The sequence below is a fragment of the Mustela nivalis genome (genome assembly GCF_964662115.1).
Source record: "Mustela nivalis genome assembly, chromosome: 13".
NCBI lineage: Eukaryota > Metazoa > Chordata > Mammalia > Carnivora > Mustelidae > Mustela > Mustela nivalis.
Genome location: NC_139032.1, coordinates 8,384,985 through 8,401,887, shown reverse-complemented (window position 1 = coordinate 8,401,887; position 16,903 = coordinate 8,384,985). Strand labels below are relative to the sequence as shown.

Below are 16,903 nucleotides of genomic sequence, written 5' to 3'. Positions count from 1 at the left end.
GTTGACGCGTCCTGCCGCTGCTGCTGGGCACGTGGCTGTAACGGGCGTGGGCAGGGCGAGTGTGCCGTCTGTTGGCCTTCCGAGTTCAGCAGGAAGGGCATGACAAAAGGGCACGGGGATCGCAGGACAGGCTTACGGCTCGGGGTGTCCCCCTCACCCGCTGTCTAATTCGGCTGTCCCCCTCCGGGCTTCAGCATCTCAGTCTGTGGAGTGAGAAAACCTGAGAGGAGCGTCCCGGGAGCCTCGGAGGAAACCAGGGACACATGATTATATTACAAAGTGGCTGTGAGTATTTTACAAAAATGACCATACGAATAACGGCTATTAATATCAGTGATAAAAGTGGTGCATCGAGTGCTTCCTATGAACCATACAGATAGATTGATAGACAGACCTAGCTATGGAATATATATATATATATATGTCCCTGCCCATTTTGGGGAAGGCAGAGATAGTGGTTCGAAACATTGCATAACGTGCTGCCGCTCACGCAGCGAGCACATGGCTGAGCAGGGGCTTGCATTCAGGTCCGTCTGCCTCTGAAGTTCGCTCAAAGGCACATCAGGGACTCGGGGCCACGACATTCTCCTCGGCAAACAGCCCTCCCAGGAACCTGCTATCATTTGGACTCAGAAAACCCTAATGACCGCCCAGCTCCTGTGTGCCGGCCTGGCCTGCCCCAGGGATGACAGCCCCCCCCCCCACCCCAGAGAAGGTCCTCGGCGGTCCCTGGGGACCCTAACAGAACACTCGGCAGCCCTCCCACCGCCAGGCCTTCCCGGCAGCAGCCGTGCCTGCTGGTGTTTTAGACCAGGAGCAGACCGAGGCAGGATGAGCAAACTGTTCCCTAGAAACCAAGTTCTTTCTGCTCCTCTCCCTTGTAGCTCTCGGAGCCAAATCCCCTCGTTAATTCCGGGGAAGCGTCACGTGATGCCGCCGTCTCTGCGGCTGCCATTTGCCCATTCACTCACTACATATTGGCAAAAAGCTATCCTTCTGCCTGGATGCCAGCAAATCTTTTCTCTTCAGCGTCTCTGTCTCCTCCCTTCCAAATTTAAAATTTGCTTCCATTATCGTTTCAAAGGCATCAATAGAAATTTGATACAAAGCGTAAGAGTTTTTAAATGAATCCTCCTTGGGCTTTGATCATAACCTTCTAAACTGCTTTAAATAAACCCCTTGAAGACCATGCATAGCCACAGTCCTTTAAAAATGGTCATATCATATATGTGTGTGCATATGAATGTATAAATTTATAAATGTGACGTGTCTGTGTGCATAGGTATATATGTATGTATGTCCATACCCACACCTGCATGAAGATAACATGCCTTAGTCACACACACAAGAAGTTTATCCTGTTTTTTGAGGGATGGAAGCTGGACTGATCACTCGTTCGCGGGCGCTCACAGAAATTCCCCCCATCTTATTCTGCTCTGCTGTGTTTTTTAAGGAGATGGGAACTTGTAAATATTTTTAAATATTTATTCTGCAAATATTTAAAATCTTCCCTGGTGCCCAGACCCACGAAGCCTAGAACAGAAAGCCAGAGGCCTCACCTTGGGACATCTTGGGATATGAGGTTTAGAGGAGCTTAACCACATTTTCTGAAGTAGCCACAGCCGACTCTATTAAATTTACCTTTGGAGTAAAAATGACTGAAGCTTCCAGCCACTAGACAGGTTTAAGAAGGGTAACTAATTTGGAGGACAGAATGGAGCCTGAATTATGCAGGGTTCCACCCGGCAAATAGAACCCACACCGGGTCATTCATGGAGGGGATTTAATATGGGGAACGGTTACAAAGACGTTTAAAGAGCCAAGGAGCAAACAGTGAGGCGACTGGAAATCAGGAACTGTAAGAGCCCGCTCTCATCCCTGGGGCTGGATGGACAGAGAGAAGGTGGAAACTGCTCGCAGGCAGCGGGGGCCACCAGCGAGGGTGGCCTGGAGGTTGCTGGAGCTACGGAGGGGGCACAGCCATGCCCAGGGACGCTACCAGAAGCTCAGAGAGAGAAGGGGAGAAATACCTAGGCTTCCCCCCTCTCCGCATCCTCCAATCTCCTGCCAGAACCTACCCTTGGGCAAACCTAAATAAAATCAAAGAAGCCGGTGAGGCCTGTTTTGCAAGGATCAGAACCTCAAAATACAGAGCAGGGGTGGCAAGTTGAGGGCCTTTAGCCAAGAGGAAGTGGAAAATGGCTAGCCCCTGACTGCAGTTCTCAAAAACTTGTTAAGACCTATCTTACTACTGGTGATACGTATCTAGATATGGATACTGGTCTATGTACTGCATGAGCATACCGTTTCTCTGTGTACATCACTCATCCACGTGACTTCTGGCACCTTCCCTCGAGAGGAAGCATAATGAACTCAGAACACAAGAACACGACTTGCTTTGACCGATTGGATACGAGCGGAAGCGATTGGGCTGTGTCTGAACAGAAGCCATAGGAGCCGTCCTTGGTGCCACCATGTTTTCTCTCCCTCTGCTCCAAGACCTGTGATATCTCAGCTGAGATCGTGAGCCCGTATCACCCGAGCCAGGACACGGTATTTATTACATGTTGTTTCACATTCACAGTTGAACGCCATTGTTTACGGATAGTGCTCCTTCACCTGAGAAGATGTTGGATTTTGAAGGAAAACATCATTTGAAAATGAAATTATTGTACTGTTTAAAAATGAGTATATTCTAGGTTTCCAAGTTTTTGGATATCCGAGGCAAATAGAGGAAGAGCTCAACAATGGGGTCAAGGCAAAGTGGTGAAGGCCCCAAAACACAATCCCCAATTTCACACAGTCGGTTCCAGCTTTGAGATGAGGAATGATACTTGGGAATTTTCTAGAAACAATCTTAGAAGACATTTTTTTAAAGAATAACCCTGATCATGTCACCCTCTTGCTTATAAACCTCCCAACTCCCTTTTCTACCCAAGCTTCGCAGAAGATAAAGAACAGCCCCCTTGGTTTGACATAAAATCTAATCCCACTTTATCTGTCTGGCTCTGTTTCTGCCCAACACACCATATATCCCAGAAGCTTAACTTCTCACTACGATCGTGTTGTCATTCCTGAGTTTCGTGCCTGGTGCCTGCTCTTCTGCGACACCCAGAATTTCTTCTCCACCTCTATTCCTCCATCCTCTTTTTGGCAGAATCTTACTCCTCTTTCAAGTCCGGGCTCAAATGTCTCCTCTTCCATGAAGCCTTCCAAAACGAGCACTCCCTGGGACACCTGGCTGGCTCAGTGGATAGAGCACGTGATTTTGAATCTCGGGGTCATGAGTTTAAGCTCTATATTGGGCCCCGAGCTTACTCTAAACAAAAAAAAAATGAGCACTCCCCGTTCTGCCCATGCAGCCTTTCTCACGGTCCGTCGTAATTACGCTGCTCAACTCTCTCCTGCACTTGACCTTGACTGCCCCAGGCCTATGTGCTCTTCATTTTTAGAGGCCAACGGTCTGTTCTGGAGTCCAGTGTATTCTAGGCCCTCTCTAAATATCTGTTGAATAAATGAGTGAAGGAATGAAGAATTCTCCTATTTACCTTCGCCTGCTGGTTAGAAATCATGGAAATCCTTAGAATCCACGGGGATTTCTACATACTCCCGTGTTAAATTCCAGACACTTACCGATGCTGACTACAGATAGAATACTGCATGATACTACAGAGAGTTGCGTCTCATCCATTTCACGTGCAATACTTAGAACTATTTAAATTGAAAGTTAGAAAAAGCTAACCCCCTTCGGAGAAGGAGGTGTGTCGGAAAGGAAGTTAAGCTAGAAGACTGTATTGTTAGAGGTCCTGCAACAAACCTTCTGTTCGTTTTTGCAACAACACTTGGCTGTGCTTGGGGAGAAGGTTGATTATGTGAATATTCACAAAAAAGAAAATAGAGAAAATAAAACATATGGAAAATAATCATGCTTGATACTAATCAAATAAATGCAAATTAACTTTCATTTGTATCATTTTACACCTGTTAAATTAAAAAAAAAAAAAAAAAAAAAGATCCAGCCCAAGGCGGCAGTGAAATTAGATCCTTGTACACTTCTAAAGGCACTGTAAACTGGTACAGTCCTTTCCGGAATGTAATAAGAAAATAGAGAGCAAGAATCACAATGTTCACACTGTTTTGACTCTGTAGCTAAAGTACTAGGAATTAATTCTGTGAAATATTTTAGCACTACTAAAAAACCCTTTGTAGGTGTTTACCACAGCACTACCTTTGAGGACAAGCTCCACGCCCGGCGAGATGCGAGGACCTATTAAGGCAATGAAAATTTTACCGCCATCAGACAAAATAATCACGCAACCTACATACACACGTCGAAAATATACAGTACAGATCAGATGGAGTAGAAATCAAAATACTATGCGCCTTATGATAGCAACTCCATAAAAGCACGCTTACAGAAAAGCATCGGAAGGCAATTTTTTAAAGAGTTGCGATGGGTTAGGATTGTGGTTTTTCTATTTTTATCAACATTTTTCTATGTTGCTATGACATATGTTCTCTAATAAGAAACAGGTGGAAAGTAAATACACTCACCAGTGCGAATCGGAAGGGTGCAGAGGCACTGAGCGAAGCAGGTGACTCAGGGATGGTTTTGCCCCGAGCAGCCCCTCCCCCCTGCAGTGGTGGGAATGGAACGGGAAGTCAGGAAGCATGTCCCCTGCAGGAAATCTGCCTAATCTGCAGGAAGTCGAGGATGCGGGGGAACTCGCTGAAGAAATCTCACTTGATTTTGGGAAGAAGAGAGACAACGATCTGGTCAGCTGCCTCCGTGTCCCAGCGAGAGCCCCGCTTTTCTTGGATCTCTGCTGATCGCGCGTCGCGTCAACTGTTTCCCAAGCCAGGCGCCAATCCGTTCAAACTTTACATATTCATGTCATCAGATCCTCCGAACAATCCGGCAGTGTGCCTACCGTAATGCTCTCTGCATTTCACGAGGGCAGATTCTGGGACACGAGGCCTGCATGCAAAATCCCTTTCTGTTGAGTCATACCGTAGGCCAGACTGATCCGCTGACAAGCGAGGGTTCTCATTCCCCGGAGACAGCTGGGAAGGAGCCAAACCCAGTACTTGCCTGGGCCCTTGACATATGTTATCTCAGGAACCCATGATGGGGGTTGGGAAGAGAGCACAGCCTCCATGTGAATTGCAAAACTCACAGAGCCGGGTCACAGGTAACCAAGGTGTTCCTAGGCCAAGCCCGGAGCCTTGAGAGGCTGCCATTCTAGCAACTTTGCAGTTCCTCTCGGCAGAGGAGTGACTGGCATTTGGGGCAGAATCCCTCTTTGTACGGGGCTGCCTGACAGGTGGCAAGACGTCCCATATTCCTGGCCCTGGTCACTACAGACTAGGAGCCTCACTCCCCAGTGTTGTGACATCCACAAACGCTCCCCCACTTCTGAACACCCTCTGGGCCAGGAGGACGGACCCCCACTTGGGACACATGAAGAGACTCATGTTCATTCCCCCAAGACATGTTTATCAAGTGTCTCCTCCATGCCAGGCACTCTGCCGGCACAAGAGGCAGTTAGTGGGGAAGAATGACATTTAAAGTGGTGCCATAAAATGCGATAAATGTGACAACCGACCAGCGTGCTGTGAGCACAGACAGGAAAATGTGTCTCACTGCCTGGAGCATCCAGGCCAAGCTTGGTGACCTGTCATTAAGGAGTGACTCCAAGGAGAGTTCCAGACTTGCTATTCAAAGTCCTCCACTGAAACGTTCCATCTGAATCTTTTTTTTTTTTTTGAAAGTAGGCTCCACACCCAGCATGGCGCCCAAAGCAGGGCCCAAACTCAAGACTGGGACACCAAGACCCGAGCGGAGATCAGTGGCCCCATCTCAGCTTGAGTCACACACACATATGAAATATGGGAGCCAGGAGCACATGAGTGGCTCAGCCGATTAAGTGTCGCCTCCTGGTGTCGGCTCAGGTCATGATCTCACGGGTTGTGGGATCGAGCCCCAACTCAGGTTCCGCACTCAATAGGATGCCCGCTTGAGATTCTCTCCCTTTCCCTCTGCCCCTCCCCTCACTCATGTACAAACGCATGCGCTCTCTCGCTCTGTAAAGTGAATAAAAATAAAATCCTAAAAAAAAAAATAGAAAAGTGAAAGCCATACTAATATCTACCCTACGTACCTCACAGAGTCAGCATGGGAGAAAGCTCTATGGTGTGCTGGGCTCGCTGAGCGATGTAGCAAGGATTCAAGTCTGAGCCTAATTCGTGTTCTCAGCTGGGAATCAGGCATGTCTGGAAATGTCCAATGACTCGGTGGGGCAGGCAGCCCACTGGCATCTATTTTTGAGAAGTTGGCTTCCCTGGATTCTCATCTGAGCCCTGTGGAGAGAGGTTGTCTGTGGACGCTGAGGAGACTGTTTTCACGAGGGGCTCTGTGAGACACAAAGATGCCAGCAGGGCCACTCGGGTACCCGGATAACAGAGTGAGGCTCCGAGCAGGGGGCTGGGGCAGGAAACACTCTCTCTCCGTCTTTCTCTCTCTCTCTACCCTAAACACAGCGTGTCGTAGCTCCGTGAGGACTGCGGAGGCTCCAGTTCTGCCCTGTCGCTCTAGTGCAGGCACCAGGCCCTGCTGGCGGAGAGACCCGGCCTGCCCAGCGAGCTCTCCCTACCCCCCCGGGCCCTACAGTAGCCATGACAGGGAGGCCCTGAGTTGGAGGCCCACTGCCATGGAAACCCCGGTTTGGAATTGTCGTTCCTCTCAGTGGGCAGTGTACAGAACAGCACAGTTTCCCCCAAACCACCTCCTTCTTAGTAAAAGCACAGTGGCTGCAGGGTGTTGACAGGGGTGGTAGCTGGAAATCCCTTTGTGACTCTGTGTCGTTCATAGTTTGGGTCACCCAAGGACTCCTGGACAGCTCATGGTGCTAAGGGGCCGTGGGAGTGGACTCTTGTCTCTTTCCAGGCTCTTCCCAGATGTTGTAAGAGCTGGTTCGGGTACATTAGCTTTCAGGCTGACCCGGTGAGGGGAGAACGCCCACTTTCCCTACTGCGAACTTCTTTTTCCTGTTGTGGAGTCTGTATTTTCCCAAGATGGAGACCACAGTCTCTTCAGACATCCGCCTTGGTGTTCTTACAGTGTGGCCTTGCCGTGTCTCTCACAGAACTGGGCCGGCCCGGGCCCCTTTCTCGTGAGCCTGGGGGGATATCTGTGAACGTGTGAAATACTGAGTACGGTCAGTGGAGAGCTACATGGCTTCCGACACTAGGGCATCAAAATGCCGTGTGCTTTTGCTTCTCCCCCTTGGAACACCAGCTCCTGGAAGCCGGCCCCTGTGCTGTGAAGCGGCTGTGGAGAGTCCCTTGTGGAGAGAAACCAAAGCTTCTGGCTCCCAGTACAACTGAGCTTCTAGACAAGGGCCGGCCCTGATTCGACGACCATGTGAGGGGACCATCCCGAAAGGGAGTCGTCCAGATTTCGTCGCCATCATTTCTTCCTGATGCTAACACGCTGTTGCGTCTGCGTCCTGACAGCTCATGCTAAGGTCTACTTTTGGTCTGCGCCATTTTGTTTTATTACAAAGAAGGCCTGTTTGCTCCCTAAATCGTACTGGTTTTCCCAGTACAACTGAGCTTCTAGACAAGGGCCGGCCCTGATTCGACAACCATGTGAGGGGACCATCCCGAAAGGGAGTCGTCCAGATTTCGTCGCCATCATTTCTTCCTGATGCTAACACGCTGTTGCGTCTGCGTCCTGACAGCTCATGCTAAGGTCTACTTTTGGTCTGCGCCATTTTGTTTTATTACAAAGAAGGCCTGTTTGCTCCCTAAATCGTACTGGTTTTCCCAGTACAACTGAGCTTCTAGACAAGGGCCGGCCCTGATTCGACGACCATGTGAGGGGACCATCCCGAAAGGGAGTCGTCCAGATTTTGTCGCCATCATTTCTTCCTGATGCTAACACGCTGTTGCGTCTGCGTCCTGACAGCTCATGCTAAGGTCTACTTTTGGTCTGCGCCATTTTGTTTTATTACAAAGAAGGCCTGTTTGCTCCCTAAATCGTACTGGTTTGAGCTTTAGAATTTGTCCCATCGCAAAAGATTCGATGGGGTTCATTCATTGTGGCTCTTCTTGAGGGAGAACAGCAGAACTTGAGAAGCGCGAGATGATACTTTGATGTCCTTATTCTGAAAGCCTTTTTGAGATTAGGAAAGACTGAGGGAGTTGAGCGTTTCTCTAAAAGTCCCACAGCCAAGGAGCCCTTGTGTTGGGGGAGACGGAAGTGGGTGGGATTTTTTTTTTTTTTTTATTCATCCTCTGAGTCCCCTTCTCTTTCCTCTTCATTTAATGTGATCCTCAGGAAGAGACATCCTTGTCTTGGGCTCATTTAAAACAAAGACGCCTCTCAATGATTCCCCCAATTTCAAGTTTGTGAAGAAGGGGGGAAAAGAAAGGAAGGTCTGCGGTGACATTAATTTCCCTTATTCTCACCTCATTTCTAAACCGAGTTGTTTCCGCTGCATCTCCACCAGCCATTTTCCTCTGCAACCTCTGGGTTTCCTGCAGAGAGAGGACAATGGGCAAGTTAAGTGAGAGAGATGATTTACAAGGCTTTTTTCCTTTTGCTCTAATTTACAGGAAAATCGTCCTTGTGTGGAAAGACAAGCTAAAGCCCCACATCACTGAAAGATTCGTCATGATGGGAGAGAAATGAATAAAAGGGATATATTTTATATTAGTGATACCAAATACATCTGATGATAGTAGCTCCCTTGTTTCTGGGCTATGAGTAAAAATGCCTTTTTTTAAAAAAAACTGAAAGAATATTTGCCTTTATTTCAGACAGTACTTCCCTCCAATTCTTTTGCAAGTGTTAATTTGTCTGTGTTTTAGCGAGGATTATGTTCCACTGCATAAAATAGAAAACCAAAATAAAAGAGGTTTAAAACCACCAAGTTCTATTCTTTCATGTGAAAGACGCCCAGAAATGAGCCGTCCAGGGCTGCTAGGGCAGCAGTACAAAGACGCAAGACCCCTTCTATCCTTCTGCTTTACCATTCCTAGCACGGAGCTTCCATCCTCAAGCTCGCTGCTGGGGCTCCGGTATCCTGTCTGGGACCCTGGCGGTCAGAAGAAGGAATGGAAAAAGTAAAACCCATACAGCACCCAGCTGTCTGCCTACGTCTCGGTGGCCAGCGCGTATTCACGGGACCCATCGCCCCTAGCTGCAAAGGAAGCTGAACAAACATTAGCACCAGAGCATACAGACATCCCTCCCTTCCCGAGGTCCCTCCAGCGTTTCCTGTCCGTACTGCATGACCGAAGACCCATCAACAGCCTCCCTTGTTGCCCTGGGCCCACGAGCAAGCAGAGTTCTTTACTAGAATCGTAAGCTCTGTGCAGTGATGACCACGCCATGTTCACCACACCTTTCCCAGTCCCTGAGATGCGGCCAGAAGACATGGCCACGGCCCCCCATTTTAGGAGTCCTCTCTCTCATGAAAGGAGGACAGTGGGTTTGGGGGTCCATAACCAGCAATCTGGTACAATGTCGCTAATGTCTGATAACTCAGTGGTCATATGTATTATATTTCAGTCTAATCCAATTGCATAATTATTTTTGGAGCGCCTCCTCTGTTCCAAATCCAAGGCAGGCATGATGAAGAGTGCGGGAAAAGAGGAGTTTGCAGTGTTCGTAAAGAAGTCTAGTAAAGAATTCAGGAGACACAGAACAAGAGAGGAAAGCCAGAATCAGGTTTTCTATCCCCGAGAGCAGAAAGTTAAGTGCAAAAACAGAAGGGAGGAATTTCTAAGAGCTGCGATGCTGATGTTTTCCTGAAGCAGCTAGAACGACCGTGGGCGCTGAATAGGGCGGACCCGTGTGATAGTTCGTTTTATGTGTCAGCTTGACCGGACCCCCGGACGCCCAGATATTTGCTAAACCTTCTGGGGGTGTCCCTGAGAGTGTTTCTACTGATTCAGCATTTGAATCGCAGACTGAGTAAAGCAGAGTGCCCTCCCCTGCGCGAGTGGGCCCCATCTAGTGCTCTGAAGGCCTGAACAGAATGAAAAGGCTGAATAGGAGAAAACTCTCTCTCTCTCCCTCTGCCTGACTGTGTCCAAGCGGGGACATCAATCTCCTGCCTTCAGACTCGGACTTGGTCTGGAACCTACACCATCAACTGTCCCAGTTGTCAGGCCCTTGGGCTTGGACTAGGACTGCACCCACCATCAGCCTCTCCTGCCTCTCCCGCTTGCCAACTGTGGACTTCAGGACTCCTTGTCTCCGCCACAGAAACTTTATACAACACGTATGCAACAAAGCCCATGGCACCTCGAGCACGATCAAGCCCCAGGCTCAGCAATAGGCACAGGAATGCAAAGAGGAAAAAGACATCCACGTTCCGGAAGCGGCTCATGGACTGTGACCCGGAGACAGGAGGGAAGGCAGGCTGGGGCGATACCCCCGTGGAAATGCCACGATAAGCAGCTGTGCAGAGGAGGAAGGAGTGGGGGGAGAGGCGACTCTCAGGAGGACAGAGAATAGGCGTCTTAGAAGACCCCCCCCCAAGGAGGGCTGGCAGCCACGTGGGGGTGTTAGGGTGGACGGGAAGGAGGGTGTTTTTGGTGTGTCTTGGATTTGGGGGGGCAGTGCCGATAGAGCTATTGAAGGTACTGGGGCGGGGATAATGGGTGAGAAGAGAAGTCAGGAGAAGGAACTCAGAGCTCATGGCAGGAGCTTAGGCCACGCTCAGAATAAGCAGTGTAGACATGGTTCCTGGGCACAGGACTAAAAGGAAAGGGCCCTCCAGATTGCTCCAGTTTAGCAATCCTGCATTCCCAGTGTGGAAGAGGAAGCACAGAACCCAGGAAACGGAGGCTGTGGGGGTGTCATCAGCATCCCCAAGCCACACTGTGCCGTTCGCTGGACTTGACCTGCAGAAACTCCCCCAGCTGCAGGACCCAGCAGAGGTTGCTCAGGGACCCACATGGCCTCCTTTTCCTCTCCTCTCTTCCCTGTGATGTCTGTCTGTCCATCTGCTCTCCGGTCCATGCCTCCCTCCTCTCTCCTCTTTACATACAGCTCACTCTTTGTAGTCTCGCAAGCTCAGTGGGTGTCCTTCTGTCATCCAGCCATGCCAGTCAGCCATTTGTCCCCACTGGCCCGATGGATACAATTCATTCTGGAGCCCTGAATGCCGAGCCCAGCCCCCTGCGGTCTCTGGCTCCCACAGGGCAAGTGCAAGGATGCCAGGGCCCCCTGACGTCCCAAAGCAGAGGTGCAGGTGCCAACTTGCTCTGCGGGTCCAGTGGAGGCTGAGCACGGATCCCAAGGGATTCAAGATATGCAAATGATACCTAGATTCAGGTGGTGCGGGTTTGCTCTGTGTGATTTGTAATAAATGCAATAAGAGCACCATTTATTTCCAACTCTCCAGTAAGATTATTAACTTTTTCTTCCAAAGATAAACTTGATTACATTACTTATTTATGCTATGTACATTGCATTAGAGGTAAAAATGCATCGGGGTAAGAAAAAAAACGTCGTATGCAGTTTTTTTTTAAATTAGTGTTTTCTTATCCGCTGATAATAACAGCTTAGATTATTAAAAAGGAAGAATTTTAAATATGCAGCTCACCTTCAGGTCTTGGTACTGCTTGTTTACTTTTGCACATTTTGTTAAACTTGACAGACACTCTAGAAATATCATCTCCACTCACTTTCAATTCCTCATTTTCATACTAGGGCTGTGCTTTTGTGTTGGGGGTCTGTGATCTGGAGAGGCAGCATGATATTGGGAGGAAAAATAGGAGCCTTGGAACTGCATATATTTTAAGGGTGCCTTTTACCAGTTAGGGATCAGCGGCACATGATTCACCAGCAATTTAAATTTCAGGGTTTTTAAATTTTTACAAATTCACAGACGATGACAGATGTACTAGATGCCCATGATGAACACGGCACTCATCTGAGCACTTTATTGTGTTGCCACATTTAATCTTGAAAACAATCTGATGAAATGAATATTTATTATTATTATTATTATTACTATTTATTCCACTTTACAGAGAGGCAAGTTGAGACTTAGATTAGCTAAATTGCAAAGGATACTTTAAAAAAATAAGCTAGGTGTCAAAACAAGACATCGGATTCTAAGAACTGTCCTCTTGGTGGTTGCCCACCACTGCCTGGGATGTAAATTGCCTCCCCACCTCCTAACAGCCCCTACATGGTAGTTGTCGTCCCTAAATAAAGATGAAGGAGGGTAGGAAGAACTGGCCCTCCTCGTCCTCCAGGGATTCCAGCATTCACGTGGGGGGCTGGTAAGAGGGGCTGTGACACGCCATTGGATTTATGCCTTCTTCATTCCAAAAGGATTTAAAATGGGCTTATCTTTTAATATGGCGTGGCTCCCTGTTGCTTTAAATTTCACAGAGTACTAACATATATTATCTCATTCAAACCTCCCAACAACCCTGATGAAAATGAGCTTCAGAGACTTGCAGCGATTGGTTCAAGGCACCAGAGTAATTATCAGCAATACAAGGGGAATTTGACAGCAAATCCACCATGTCTGTGCTAGTTATCATTCTTGGTTATTACGATTTCTCCTTGAGTGTTCAACATGAATGCAGTAAGAAACAGGTGCTTCATTACATTATCATGGCATCTCTTGGCTTGGATGCCTCTTAGGGGAACCCATCAGTGATGATCTTGAGCGTGACCTATGCAAGTTTTACCTCCGGTCCTCAGCCTAAACTTTCTGGCTCCATCCTTTGTCACTGCCCTAAATAGCCTGCCTCTTGTCAAGCCATGCCCCAGAGGCTCCAACGGCAGAAGCCTGCTTCCCCTCATCCCCTCATCCTCATTCCTTCTTTATGGAACAACTCTTTTCTGTGCCCTCTTTTCTGCTGAGGAAACTCCCACTGCTCTCTGAAACCCCAGTTCACCCTCTCTGTAAAGTTGTCCCCATAGTCCTCTGTAAGGGACAATACACACTCCACCATAACTGTCTGCTTATATACCTTTCTTCCTAATGGAACAAGGGTTCCAAGACCAGCAAACTCTCATTCATTTTAACACCCGCCACCCAAATCATTTGCATATCTTGACTCCCTTGGGATCCGTTCTCAGCCTCCTCTGGACCCGCAGAGCAAGTTGGCACCTGCACCTCTGCTCTGGGACGTCAGGGGACCCTGGCATCCTTGCACTTGCTCTGTGGGAGCCAGAGACCGCAGGGGTCTGGGCTCGGCATTCAGGGCTCCAGAATGAATTGTATCCATCGGGCCAGTGGGGACAAATGGCTGACTGGCATGGCTGGATGACAGAAGGACACCCACTGAGCTTGCGAGACTACAAAGAGTGAGCGTAGCAAGGAAACTGAGGTTTAGGGGGTTTCATTACTGCTTTTTGGCTAAACGTATCAAGTGTCTACTGTGTGCCTGGATATTTATCGAAATGTTTTGCCTGTAATAACACGTTCAGTCCTCCCAACAACCCTGTGAGGTGGGCTCTTGTCATTTTCCCTACTCGATAAATGAGGAAATCGTAAAACAACTTTTTTCTGCTACCACAGTTAGCAAGTGGTAGGGGCACAACACAGCCCGGGGCCCCGGGGCCCTTTGTCCTGGCAGCTCTGTGACAGTGACCCTTGTTTGTCGGTTCAAGGTGTGTTAAAGGAGGGAATAAGCCCCCCTGACGCTCTCACAGTGTCTAAAGTCTATTCAGTTTGATCCTCTCCCTGAAAGGAGGGCGGCTGGGCAGCCTCGTAGTCAGACGGCCTAATCTCCCAGCTTCGCCAGAAGCCAAACCTGCGATCCTTCTCGTCCTCCGCGGGAAGAGCATGGCTGTGTCGTCATATCTTCACAGCCGCTTTACAAAGGTCTTTGAGAAAACACAGTCAGATTGTGTCCTGTCTTCACCATAGTTGGTGATGCTACGTGCTTTTCCTTACCAACTCTTCAAAGGCCACATATGAATCCCATAAAACCTATAATTAGATGGAAAACTGTGGCTTTATCTTTTTTCTGGTTGTACAAAAGGTAGCGTTTAGGGTGGGAAGGGGGAAATCAGGCTTCACCTCCCCTCGGACGTCCTCAAGGGGGTGGGGAAGTGGAGAAACCCAGGGAGTTTCCTTGAGGTGCCTCCTGATAGGAGCAGAGGGTGGAGGGCATTTTTTTCTTCAAGTTTCATGATGAAGAGTCTATCTTTGGATTGATTCTCCGACTGAATAATGAACTAGAGGGTGAAGGACGGTGAATTTACCCTTCCAAGTCCAGGAGAGCACCTTATTGCCTTGTCTATCCAAGCCAGCAAATATCTGGGGGACCCCAAACGTGATGGTATCGTGTATGGGAGGGGCAAAGCTGACTCCCCCCCACCCTCCGCCCAGGGAGGTTCAGATGCCCTGGAGAGTGCCACCTAATCCACAATATGCCCTTAAATTATGGCTCAAATAGGAAAAGAAGCAAAGTGCTAGCATGGATTATGGGAGGAGGACTTCTCATGGAGAAACAGAAAATGCTTCATGGATTCCACCAAGGGAAAAGGGTGAAGCAAGAGTGAGCTCCCCGATGTCCTGATTCTCAGGACTTCTCATGGCCTAACGTAGGGCCTGGGAGATTCCCATCCCTGCCCAGAGGGATATAATATTCAAGGCCATAGAAATGTAGAAGGAAAGAAGAGAAGAGAAGAAAATGATCTACAGTATTAGATACAGGCCTATACATCTGTTGCTTTCCATGTCTTATTTAATTTAATCCACGGGATCCCTGCAAGGCTGATGTTCCGGCCCGTTGCACAGCTGAAGAAACCAGGACCCAACAGTATTAAGTAACTCGTCCAAGTTCACCAAGTTCCTAATGGCCAGAGCCAGGACTTGAAACGAAGTCTCTCTTTTATGGCATTAGCTTCCTCTCTTTCACTAGGCTGCCTTTAAAAACTCATATAAAAGGCAAATAAGTGATTGATGGCGTTCTTCCTCAAGGACATGAAAGGAATGTACAAACAGCACAGTCATTTTCTGTGGTAAAATCTTTTAATTATGACCCACATCACAGCACTGCGGCGATAAGCTGATTGTGAGCGCACCTGAAGTCAAAGCACAGCAAGTCCGGGGGCAAGGATTCGGCTCTTTTTCTATTAGCAAATAGAGAACCCTGGGAAGGTATGTTTTATCCGACTTAGACCAAAATGTTACAGAGTGAGACATTTCGAAGGACGCCAGCAGGAGGGAAACAAAAGGACAAGGTAGGGTTTGTAACTTACTATCCTTTTAACTTCGTTCCGGGATCTGCTGGTATTCCCTTTCTGGAATAAAGCTCGTCCCATCTGAGGACTGATTTAGGGGATATGTTCAGGGAATGTAGAGAGCCTTGATGAACAGGTTAGCAGGACTGGGTGACCAGAAGCATCCGTCGAACGTGATGGGTGTCGAACCAATTCTGCTGCCCCACTGGAGAGTCTGTGTTTTAGGTGATACTCGGGATTCACGAATGGTTGCTTCTCATAAGTAATGAGATAACTCATGGCATTCGTTTCCCAAGGTAGGTGATCGTTCCTATCATCGCCTTTAATGATTTATTTACCCTTCATCATTTTTAATCTTTGAACGTCGTCAATATCTATAAAACACTTGGGAATTATGTGATCCAAAATATTCTGAGATATTCTCCTTTGGAAATGCTCTGGGGTGTGCCTGGGTGGCTCAATAGGTTGGATGTCCAACTCGATTTCGGCTCAGGTCATGATCTCAGGGTCTTGGGATGGAGCCCCACATCAGGCTCCGTGCTCAGTGCAGAGTCTGCTCGTCCCTCTCCCTCGGCTCCTCGCCTTGTTTGCACTGGCTCTCGTCTCACTAAAATGAATAAATAAAACCTTAAAAAAAAAAAAAAAAGACTGAATCAAGCAACAGCTTCTTGGAACTTCACTTCCAAGAAGCTTATTACCTTGTCTATTCTTTCACACTATACTGAGATATATGTATATGTATGGATATATAAATTATATATAATACAGGCACACATTGACAAAATTCTGGAAAGTACCATTGCAATTGAGCAAAGGCTTCCCCAGTTCTACCTGCGTTCGTTAGTAGATGATAGAGGAAAATATGCTTGAAAATAACAAGTAAAAGAATCTCCCAGCACTTAGAGAAGGAAGGCACAGAATGTTTCAAAAAGAAGAAGAAGAAAAAGAAGGAGGAGGAGGAGGAGGAAAGGAAGACGAAAGAAAGAGAGAGAGAGAGAGAGAGAGAAATAAAGGGATGTCCTACAAGAAAGTATACTTCCAAGAGACCCAATAAGACACTGTGTTTTAGGGCGCCTGGGTGGCCCAGTCAGTTAAGTGCTTGCCTTTGGCTCCAATCGTGATCCCAGGGTCCTGGGATCAAGCCTGACATCGGGCTCCCTGCTCAGCAGGGAGTCTGCTTCTCCCTCTTCCTCTGCCTGCGGCTTCCCCTGCTTGTGCTCTCTCAAATACATAAAATTAAAAAAAAAAAGACATTGTATTTTAATTAAGCTCAGTATTCCTTCTAAGCCACTCTTAACTTCATTTAATTTTTTTGTAACAGTGTGACAGCTGACGTCAGCCCATGTAGAAGCAAGAAAAATTCACTGGGACCTCGAAATTCACTGACTCGTGTCTTCAACACTTACAGAGACCGTATTATTCTTACCCTTGGTGTATCACTATACTCCCGGTTTTGATCAGCTGAAATAGAGGACTTAGCAAAGATCAAAAACAATTTATACTTTAAAAATCAATGTATACATATTCTGTTGGTGGTGTGTATTTGTCACTCGCATGAGTGTAGTGTCTGACTCTCTGTAATGGATCTATTCACTCAAAAAGTTTAGTCATTGTGTGGGAATCAAGTATGTCCTGAATAGCTAATAAGAACTTGAAGCTGACGGACTCGTT

General features: G+C 47.8%; 1 protein-coding gene across 1 annotated transcript in view; it reads left to right on the top strand.

Moving 5' to 3' along the window:
• LOC309847255 (uncharacterized protein) overlaps positions 1-16,689 on the top strand; it is a gene marked incomplete at its 3' end in the record, with an annotated part of 311,749 nt that extends 295,060 nt beyond the window's left edge. The window contains exon 5 of the mRNA XM_082697197.1: positions 16,554-16,689. Coding sequence (XP_082553323.1) covers positions 16,554-16,689 — 136 coding nt within the window. The remainder of the gene's footprint in view (positions 1-16,553) is intronic.
• Positions 16,690-16,903: the final 214 nt, after the last annotated feature.